The sequence below is a fragment of the Homalodisca vitripennis genome, unplaced genomic scaffold (assembly GCF_021130785.1).
Source record: "Homalodisca vitripennis isolate AUS2020 unplaced genomic scaffold, UT_GWSS_2.1 ScUCBcl_5372;HRSCAF=12061, whole genome shotgun sequence".
In the NCBI taxonomy this organism is placed as follows: Eukaryota; Metazoa; Arthropoda; class Insecta; order Hemiptera; family Cicadellidae; genus Homalodisca; species Homalodisca vitripennis.
The window spans coordinates 31475-42908 of record NW_025781483.1 but is presented as its reverse complement, the minus strand read 5'-3'; the positions used below and the strand labels follow the sequence as shown (position 1 = coordinate 42908).

Genomic DNA, 11434 nt, shown 5'->3' with positions numbered 1-11434 from the left:
GTCACTCGATAGTGACTTTTTTCTGAGCGCTAGTGAAGAGTTATAAATATATACGTTAATATTAATTTGTTTTATCATCGACAACATAATGAGAGAAAAGAAAAAGAAATTATTTTTCAACAAATTCAGTTGGGCAAGCCAATCGTCAACCATTTGTAATCATGGTGGAACATTGTAACCACGTAGTAGGCCCATGGAATACACATGTTGTAATGCAAATTGTTTAATCCATTTTACGTGACAACGTGGGTCTACTATAGCTAATTTTGAATATAATTATCTTTGCTAACGAAGAACTGTGTGATAATTAAAATTGCTGTACGCTATCCAATAAAATAAGCTTAGAATTATTTACTATACAATTGTGTTTCCTAGATGAATCACGACGGCAGTTACCGGGGACAATGGGGAAGGTTGTTTAATAGCAATAATTGAAGTATAAAAGCTTTGCAACGTAGAAATTGTGATCAATTAGAGAAACGCTAATATACATGAAAATAAAGAATATAGCACTTGTTTTATACCTATACAATTGATGTTCCTAGTGATCCAGTTACGGGGACAAGGGGGTTTAAATACAATCTGAATATTAGCTTCTGTACATTGTAAACAGTCCACACCAGTCTACTGTTACGCTGACTTTGGCAGTGGCTAGCTCAAAGGGGGAAAGGGGGATAAGTTGTTCCGAAAGTACCTAAGTGGCGAAGTCCACAACAAGAGTGGCGACCGAAAAAGGTTCAATATTTATTATTGGGGCCGCTCACCCTTTTGTTTTGGAAGGATGACTCCGAGGGACTGTAAGACAAGGAACGCAGTCCTTATCCAGGTTCCGGGACTTCACCAGGGTAAGCAGGTGTAGGGAACCCAAGAGAAAATTACCAAAGGTCGATGAAAACCGATTTTACAATAAAAGTTAAAATATTAATTTGTGAGATATACAGAATATATTTAATAAATTAAAGTAACTAGGAAAAATGTTTGGTTTGACTCCAACTATATTAATATAACTATAATTTAAGCTGTGAAGACGGAAAACGCAAGACTACAGAACTTTACAGACTCGAGTTTATTGCAATCAATTCCCGTAAAGGGCAAAAACGTATCCTAATATCATTTTATAACAGTTACAGACAGTATTGCCTCTAAATCTGCGCTACAGTGAAACAAAAAAACAAACTCCATATATATAACCAAGACTATTACTGATTATAACCACACAGACTTAGATAAGATACCTTAAGATAATTAAACCCTTTCTTACAATACAGATATATAATTAAACATTTAACATAAACCAACTTAACTACCTAAAGACAGTAAAAGAGTAATAATTGATGCAACTCTGATTTGTGGAGTCCCAGGCGCTGAGTATCCTCCGAGAGGTATATCGAGAGGAATGGTCCCCGTCTCGAAGAGGAATACAGTATAACCTGATAGATCACCAAAAAATTTGTAAGTCACTCACCAGAAGACGACAAGTCCACGCCCGATAACTTCAACGAAGTCGACCGAACCGAGAGGAAGCACACGACCGCGGGTGAACCGGATGTGCGGTACGGTAGTGTCGGTCGGTACGGCACGGCAGACGAACAGGCGGGTGCCGACAACAGCAACTCGGAGAGCGCAGCAACAGTGGGGCTAACAGACTTATCCTCAGTCCAGTAGCACACGATCAGACTCCAGGGAATAAAACCCTGCACAATGTAAAAAGATGATAGCCCAGCTCGTTTAAAATTACTTACAACACAACGTATTCAAAGTTTTTAACTACACTGAATATTAAATACAATAACGAAAGCACCATAACGAATAATAATTCAAGACAACAGTAAAATACATATTTTATAAGTAACAGTCACAGCATCTTTACGGGATTGCAACATCAATTACAGTTACTAAAAGGTACAAGTATGCAGAGCGGAAATAGTTTTGTGACTAAAATGGAGTGCTTTTTGGACTAAATTGCTTTTTAGTATTTACTAAGTTTTAGCACTATTACTGCCTGTATTATTAATTATTTTCAAAGAAACAGTATTATTAAAAATACTAATCAATCACACATTGCACAGTGCAATACCAATACTAGATACTAAAGATAATATAGGTATATATATTATTTTTAGAGGAAATTACTATGTTACTGAGCGAGCAACACTTTAAATTTACGTGACATAGAAAATAAGCTTAAGAATACACAATAATTATTATTTACAAATATTTTTCATGGTGACCACATAGCCTTGTGACATGACGACATTGATTTACAAGACATAAAAATTAGAAATTGGTTTAATCAAATTAGCATTAATAATTATTTTAATTAATTAAGCTTTCATTCAAAGTGGTTTTATAGTTTATCTTGTTTAACATCTACTGTACGACAACCGTTAACATACATTACATTAACACAACAACTCTGAATAGGTTCCTAATCCTCCTGTTACAATAACGATCGTATAACTAAAATTACTTAATTAATTTTATCTCAACCAATGATAACTTAATGAAAGTTCTCTATATTTGAAAACAAGTAGTGACTATATGTCTACTTTCATCTGAGCATTTACCTAAGTTTGCACACTGTACTTGGACATGACTATACTTTTAAATGTATTGTTAAATAAGAGTGCTATTGTATACTACTAATTTAGATGGCATGTATACTAAACATAAAAACAGATTTAGTTTTATTTATTTTATTTGTAACTTACTATATATAATTAATTAGGTCTAGACAAAACATTTTTGTAATTATCATGACTGATTAATTGTATTCATTATGATTTCTTTATAACATTTGAAATGGATTTTATACTAGAAGTAAAATGAATTATTACAACCATGATGAATTATTTTTAACCTACTGAAGTAGGGCAGTTACATGAAGTAATGGAGGCTTTCAGTAAAATAAATAAAATTATATGAACAGAAACTATCTTTTCTACATTTTGGCGATCAAGATAAAATTATCTAATATTTATTGGGCTTTAAAATTGCTTAGGCCACAATGGGAAAATATTATAACATCCATAATTAACAAGGCAACGTACATAATCATTAATAATTTACATACAGAAATCAACAATTCTATATATATAAATGAATTTTTTTCACCTTTATGAAATTATTGGGATATATTTTGTGAATATATAGTTATATCTTTTCCAGTACATGAAAATATTTTCGGCAACGCCACGAGGTGACGCTTCCGCCTACTACGGCCAATCGACCCTTTACTCAAAATATTACTGATACTTTAATTATGGTTGGTGGCTTGAATTTATAAAATCGGTAATGGATATTCTGTCCATGATTATACATATTATTAATAAGGACACCTGCTTACCTCTAAAATGTTCTTCTGAAAACCAAAGTAATCCACCGTAGTGTAGAGGGTTCATCTAGTGTCCGATGTCGTATCATCAATGCCCAGAAGCCACTAGAATGTTTCCTTACTGGTAAGCATGTCTAAACAGGGATGCCGCTATTCAATCTACCAATGTCAATATCACTATCAACAGCCTGCCCTACCGGTAAACAGCTGTTGATCTACTGTTAGCAGTAGCCGATGTCCTTCACTCGCAAAAAATGAATTTATTCTCCTGCGCCCTTATGGTAGTTAGGCAAAATGCAAACACTTCCAGGCTTGAGTGATTTCGTCCAAACGTTAAAGGCTAGCTCTTTAACTAGATATTCTAATGAGGTGATCAGCTCAATTGGGAACATATACTAAAATCAAGTAGAAAGCATGTTACAAATACCCCCCCACCCAGAAGAAAATTTCCCAAATTTTCTCCGAACTAGTTGTTGTAGGGCTTAAGGTCGGCTACATGCCAATTGCCGATGGACTTTCCGTGAAGATCTTGCAGATTGTAAACCAAAGGAGAAAATCTTTTGTGCAATGACATATGGGCCTACAAATCTTGGTGTTAATTTGGCAGAAATGAAAGTTAACCGCATCAGACTGAGAAAAAGTTCTTCTTCCATACTAGGCTATTAATTCGGTAGGTCTGGGGGGCCGTCTTCTAAGATTGTAGTGACGGGCATTGGTACGGTGCACCTCTTTCAGCTTCTCAGACACTTCTCGATGTATCGCCTGAAGTTCTTTCAGTTTATCACTGTACTCTTGGCGATCTCCAACCGAAGGCAGTTGGTCCTCAGATTGTAGAACATCAAATCCGGAGCCAGCAACCGTGAGTTCACGTCCAAAGACGAGGAAGATTTGGGGTATAACCAGTAGACTCATGGACTGAAGATCTCAGAGCAAATCCCAATTGAGCTAAATCTATTCTGGTCCCAATTCCTATGATGGTCTCCTATCATAAGGCCCGAATCATAGTGATAACTGTCTTATTGGTTCTCTCCGTAGGATTGGCTTGGGGATGGCGACTAGCATTAAACAGGATTTTCACCTTATACTGGCTGTGGCAAGTTTCTTGACTGGACTCCCGATAAATTCGGAACCGTTGTCACATATTATATATTTTGGCACTCCAAAACTAAAAAAGACATCTTCCTCTAAATGTCTGGCAACTGATCGCGGCGGTAGCAGCTCTTAAAGGTTTCAACACAGCAAACTTTGTAAATGAATCAGTGACAACGAGAAGATACTTATTTCCTTTTAGCGAACGGGGAAAAGGGCCCATCAAATCTGCCCGAAATCATCTTCCACGGTTCTTGCATCCCACGATATTCTCCCATTAACCCTGCCCGGTTTTTGGTTATCATATTTTGTACTTTGACAAATTTTAACATTTTGAAATATACGACGCCACATCCTTCCTCATTTTTGGCCAATAATATTTCTGCTGCATTCTCTTGTACGTCTTCAAAACTCCCTGATGTCCTGAGGTTGGGGCATCATCATGGCATTCTCTATAGCTCTCGACGTCGAATATCCTTGGGTAATACCAATTTCCACTTGGATTCTTCTGTAGATAAGGCTGATAGGTCATCAATCTTCTTCCACAGCTGGTTCTCTTGAACACTCCACTGGCTGTAGGCCGCAGGGTTCTTAATCACCTTTTTCCTCAGGTTAAGATACCACCGATCGCTAATATCTACTGGAATTATCGTTGCACAAGTCGCCGTATTTTCCATATTCAAACCTGTAGAACGAGACAGCAAATCGGGAACAACATTTTCCTTTCCTTTCCGATGGACCAATTGGAAGTCATATACTTGTAAACGAAGAGCCCACCTTGCCAAGCGTCCTTGAGGGTCTTTAAGGTTATTCAACCACAGAAGACTATGATGGTCCGTGATTACGGTAAATTTAGTGCCTTCAATGTATGGTCTATACCGTTCAACTGCCCAAATGACGGCTAAGCACTCTCGTTCAGTGGCTGAGTACTTTTGTTCTTGTTGTGAAAGTGTCCGACTACCATACGCAATAGACAACTTCACCTCTCTCATCTGACTGACTCAAAACTGCACCTAAACCAATTCCTGAAGCGTCACACGAAATTGTGAATGGCTTGGTGAAGTCTGGGCATGACAGAATAGGGGCGGTAACTAAACATGACTTAATCTCCTGGAAAGCCTCTTGAGCTTCCTGAGTCCATTCAAATGATTTCCGTTTCTTGATCAGGGAGGTCAAAGGTATAGAGTCCTTGTCGCAAAATCTGGTATAAAACGTCGATTACCATGACCGCAGTGCCGCAAAAGCGTCTCACCTCTTTCTTTTTTGATTGCGCGGAACAGGAATGTCCACAATAGCCTTGACCTTATCAGGGTCCACACGGAGTCCTTTCTACGCTTACCATATAGCCTAAGATACCGTAGCTTCTGGAATACAGAATTTGCAACTTCTCTCTGTTAAGAGTCAATTTTGCGGCCTTAATTCTACGAAAAATCTCTGACAGTACCTCGATATGCTTCTGAAAATTGGACGTAACCACAATCACATCATCAAGGTAAACAAACACATGAGGCTCCAAATCTGGTCCCAAGACACCATCAACAAATCGCTGCCAAGTAGCTGGAGCGTTACTCAATCCAAAAGGGCATGGTTTACAAATTGAAACAAACCCCGTCCAGGAATAGTAAACGCGGTTTTCTCCTTACTGGCAGGGATCCAATGGAATTTGCCAATATGCGCTCTTTTATATCCAAACTTGAAAGATACCTAGGGCGTCTCTAAGCCGGTCGAGAATACTAGTAACGTGGGGGAGTGGGTAAGCATCCTTCCTTGGTCACCATATTGACTCTCCGAAAATCTACACAAAACCTTTTGGTACCATCTGGCTTATCTAGGAGAAGGATTGGTGAAGACCATTCACTATGTGAAGGCTCGATGACTTCCAAGCTCTAACATTCTATCTAGCTCCTCATCCACTAATTTCTGTCGTGCGGGAGATATTGGGTAGTATCGCTGCTTAATTGCAGGAGCATTACCAGTATCTATCACGTGCTTCACTTTGTCTGTACGTCCTAGAGTTATTAAGTTCATCCTGGAAATGTTGGTCGATCAAATTATGAAGTTTTAGTTTTTTCTTCATGCGTCAAACATGCTCCTCTGATTTGATACCCTCAATAGAACAGCAATGGACTCGGGAATTTTTCGGGGCAAAATCCCATTTCTGGTGATGAACATCAGCTACAATGTGCATACAGTCCCAAAAAATCAATACCCAGAAATCAAAGCTTGCTGCAGCGAAGAAACCACTAAAACATTCAAAGTTTCCGTTTTTCCTTTCAATGTAATAGGAAGATTTAAGAATGCCATCAACTTTATGTCGCTTTGAATCAGCTGTCTCAACACATCTGCCATCACTGCTACGTAGTCTAGCCGGAAATTTGTCTAATATCCATAGACCTTCTTTCCCCAAAATTGTTTTGGGATGCAACCGGAATCCAACAAAGCCTTGATTTCTTTTCCAAACACTCGGACGGTTAGATAAGGTCTTGGGTCGCTCACAGAGCGGTCAAGTACATAGGATACAAGGCCTGCAGTCTAAATTTGAATGTTTAGTCTCGAAATTAGCAAAACCAATGTTCAGGGAGTCAGTTACTTTGGTGCAACTTGACTCCCTGCGCTGCCCCGTTTTTATGGCCCACACTTGGGACAGTTAGTCTTCAAACATCTCAGGAGCACCACAGCCAAAACAAAAACGTTTACGTTCTTTACGACAATTAGAAAATCCTGTGGCCAGTATTCTCCGCAATTCCAACAAGAAACAGAAGAAGTGGGGTGAGGAATTTCTGAACTGGGCGCTTGCGACTTTTACAAGTGGAAGAGATCGTTTCCTATGAGGCTCAAAATACGCTAAATCTGGTTCCAAAGCTACATTTTGGTGTGGAGGTGGTCTACGAAGAGATCTTAAAACGGCCCGCTTTCCGCTTTTCTTCCTAAACATCGAAGATCCTCCAAAGACTTTATGTCAAATAAGGCCAGACGGTCTTGAAGTTGAGGATGTAGATTTGTGGCATTATTAACTTAAGCCTGGTTGGTTCTGGAACACTGGAAGCCAACCTACCATAACAGACCTTCCATGGCAGCAATAAAACAGATCTATGGACTCGTTATCCCCCTTTGCACTCTAGTAAAAATTTCCTGTTGTAACTGAAAGTCATAATCAGGGGCCTGGAATACAATACGCATTTCTTTGCATAGCTCCTCCCAAGATGAAATTCTTGACTGAGTTGATCTATACCAAATCAGTGCAGAACACCACTGAATAGGTCCACTGCAGAATTAAACAACTCCTGAGGTGTAACTCCTCTAGCTCTCCTGAGCTCCTCGACTCTTTCTAAAAATGCTCCAATACTCTGCCCTGATGAGTTGTCAAACTGTACACCCCATTTATATACACAGGAACTGACTTGCTTCGAGATCTACTACTGACATCACGAGACTCCTGAAAAGGAACTTGATCAGTTGAATACCCAGACCCTGCTTTGATCTATCGCTGTCTCGGGAAGTAGGCCTAATGGAAGATATTGTGTTTTTTTCGAACATTCATATCAGCTTGAGGCAATGATTTTTTTCCAACCTCAGATGGTCTCAACAGATTTCGTAGTCTCCTGTGTTAATCTTGATGAGTCCTGGTAGGTAGAAGGAATGTTCTGAGGGACCATACTGATAAAAAGAATCAATAAAAGTTTTTGTTTTCACAAGGCAACTCAGATTTCCGCTGTCCCGGTTTCAATATCAGTAAGAGGCTGTATCAGGAATTCTCCTCAACACGGTAGTACAGATGCCACAACCTTGCAGAAAGCCGTTGGAACTCATTGTCCGTGCGATTTCCATCCATCATAATCAGAAACCAAAAGATGACAAGTCAGACAAACTTAGCCTCACACTCTTCTAATTCCGTCTCCACATCCAAATTATTTACAACTACCCGCATCCGCTGGAACATTCGTAGAATAGACAATGTGACAAGCGCTTCTTAACTCTCCTGCCGAACCTTCTGAAGAAACACCCCTGATTTTCAGTTCATCATTCCACCTCAGATTTTCTTAAGTGGTACGCACTCATCGTGATGCAAGAAACCAAGTTAAACAGCGAAAACAGACAAGTTCATCCACCCAGTTCAAAAATGTTCATCAAACAATAGCCAAAACGATGAAGGACACAAACAAAACAAAATTTTTACATCCCAGACACGTACATAAAATTCAACACAATTATTTCCAAAAGAGTTCAAAACATCATATAAAGAATCTTTAAAGAAGTAAGTTACTTTTAAATTTCAGTACTTGGATCAAAACATAATTCCCAAGCTAATCCTCAAAATATCTAACGGATGTCTTCAAAGTTCCGGGACACGTTTTCTTAAAACACTCTAATTTCTACACTATTTAAAAAGGAACACAGGCCCCACGTTCGGAACGCCATTTGTAACAGTCCACACCAGTTCTCTGTTACTGATGCTGGCTAGCTCAGGGGAAAGGGGGGATAAGTTGTTCCAAGTCCTAGGCGAAGTCCACAACAACGACGAAAAAATGTTCAATATTTATTTTGGGGCGCCACCTTGTTTTGGAAGGAGACTCCAGGGACTGTAACAAGGAACCAGTCCTTTCCAGGTTCCGGGACTTCACCAGGGTAAGCAGGTGTAGGGACCCAAGAGAATTACCAAAGGTCGATGAACCGTTTACAATAAAAGTTAAATTTAATTGTGAGAATACGAATATATTTATAAATTTAGTAAACTAGGAAAATGTTTGGTTTGACTCCAACTATATTAATATAACTATAAAATTTAAGCTGTGAAGACGGGAAAACGCAAGACTACAGAACTTTACAGACTCGAGTTTATTGCAATAAATTCCCGGTAAAGGGCAAAAACGTATCCTATATCATTTTATAACAGTTACAGACAGTATTGCCTCTAATCTGCGCTACAGTGAAACAAAAAAACAACTCCATATATATAAACCAAGACTATTACTGATATAACCACACAGACTTAGATAAGATACCTTAAGATAATTAAACCCTTCTTACAATACAGATATATAAATTAAACATTTAACATAAAAACCAACTTAACTACCTAAAGACAGTAAAAGAGTAATAATTGATGCAACTCTGATTTGTGGAGTCCCAGGCGCTGAGTATCCTCCGAGAGGTATATCGAGAGGAATGGTCCCCGTCTCGAAGAGGAATACAGTATAACCTGAGAGATCTCACCAAAAAATTTGTAAGTCACTCACCAGAAGACGACAAGTCCTCACGCCCGATAACTTCAACGAAGTCGACCGAACCGAGAGGAAGCACACGACCGCGGGTGAACCGGATGTGCGGTACGGTAGTGTCGGTCGGTACGGCACGGCTGCAGACGAACAGGCGGGTGCCGACAACAGCAACTCGGAGAGCGCAGCAACAGTGGGGGCTAACAGACTTATCCTCAGTCCAGTAGCCACGATCAGACTCCAGGGAATAAAACCCTGCACAATGTAAAAAGATGATAGCCCAGCTCGTTAAATTACTTACAACACAACGTATTCAAAGTTTTTAACTACACTGAATATTAAATACAATAACGAAAGCACCATAACGAATAATAATTCAAGACAACAGTAAAATACATATTTTATAAGTAACAGTCACAGCATCTTTACGGGATTGCAACATCAATTACAGTTACTAAAAGGTACAAGTATCAGAGCGGAAATAGTTTTTTGTGACTAAAATGGAGTGCTTTTGGACTAAATTGCTTTTAGTATTTACTAAGTTTAGCACTATTACTGCCTGTATTATTAATTATTTTCAAAGAAACAGTATTATTAAAATACTAATCAATCACACATTGCACAGTGCCAATACCAATACTAGATACTAAAGATAATATAGGTATATATATTATTTTAGAGGAAATTACTATGTTTACTGAGCGAGCAAACTTTAAAATTTAGTGACATAGAAAATAAGCTTAGAATACACAATAAAATTATTATTTTACAAATATTTTTCATGTGTGACACATAGCCTTGTGACATGACGGACATTGATTTACAAGACATAAAAATTAGAAATTGGTTTTAAATCAAATTTAGCATTAATAATTATTTAATTAATTAAAGCTTTCATTCAAAGTGGTTTTTATAGTTTATCTTTGTTTAACATCTACTGTACCGACAACCGTTAAATACATTACATTAACACAAACAACTCTGAATAGGTTCCTAATTCCTCCTGTTACACACGATCGTATAACTAAAATTACTTAATTAATTTATCTCAACCAATGATAACTTAATGAAAGTTCTCTATATTTGAAACAAGTAGTGAACTATATGTCTACTTTCATCTGAGCATTTACCTAAGTTGCACACTGTACCTTGGACATGACTATACTTTAAATGTATTGTTAAATAAGAGTGCTATTGTATACTACTAATTTAGATGGCATGTATACTAAACATAAAACAGATTTAGTTTTATTTATTTATTTGTAATTACTATATAATTAATTAGGTTAGACAAACATTTTTGTAATTATCATGACTGATTAATTGTATTCATTATGATTTCTTTATAACATTTGAAATGGATTTTATACTAGAAGTAAAATGAATTATTACAACCATGATGAATTATTTTTAACCTACTGAAGTAGGGCAGTTACATGAAGTAATGGGAGGCTTTCAGTAAAATAATAAAATTATATGAACAGAAACTATCTTTTCTACATTTTGGCGATCAAGATAAAATTATCTAATATTTATTGGGCTTTAAAATTGCTTAGGCCCACAATGGGAAAATATTATAACATCCATAATTAACAAGGCAACGTACATAATCATTAATAATTTACATACAGAAATCAACAATTCTATTATATAAATGGAATTTTTTTCACCTTTATGAAATTATTGGGATATATTTTGTGAATATATAGTTATCTTTTCCAGACATGAAAATATTTTCGGCAACGCCACGAGGTGACGCTTTCCGCCTACTACGGCCAATCGACCCTTTACTCAA

The 11434-nt window shown here is 37.6% G+C and overlaps 1 protein-coding gene across 1 annotated transcript; it reads right to left on the bottom strand.

Moving 5' to 3' along the window:
* Window positions 1-3988: 3988 nt before the first annotated feature.
* Window positions 3989-10796, bottom strand: LOC124373350. The gene is made up of 5 exons (XM_046831726.1): window positions 10788-10796; window positions 9755-9894; window positions 5407-5624; window positions 4912-5108; window positions 3989-4249 (listed from the first exon to the last, which is right to left on the bottom strand). Exons 1-5 carry the CDS (start codon window positions 10794-10796, stop codon window positions 3989-3991), a joined length of 825 nt encoding a protein of 274 aa, XP_046687682.1.
* Between the last annotated feature and the right edge of the window lie 638 nt (window positions 10797-11434).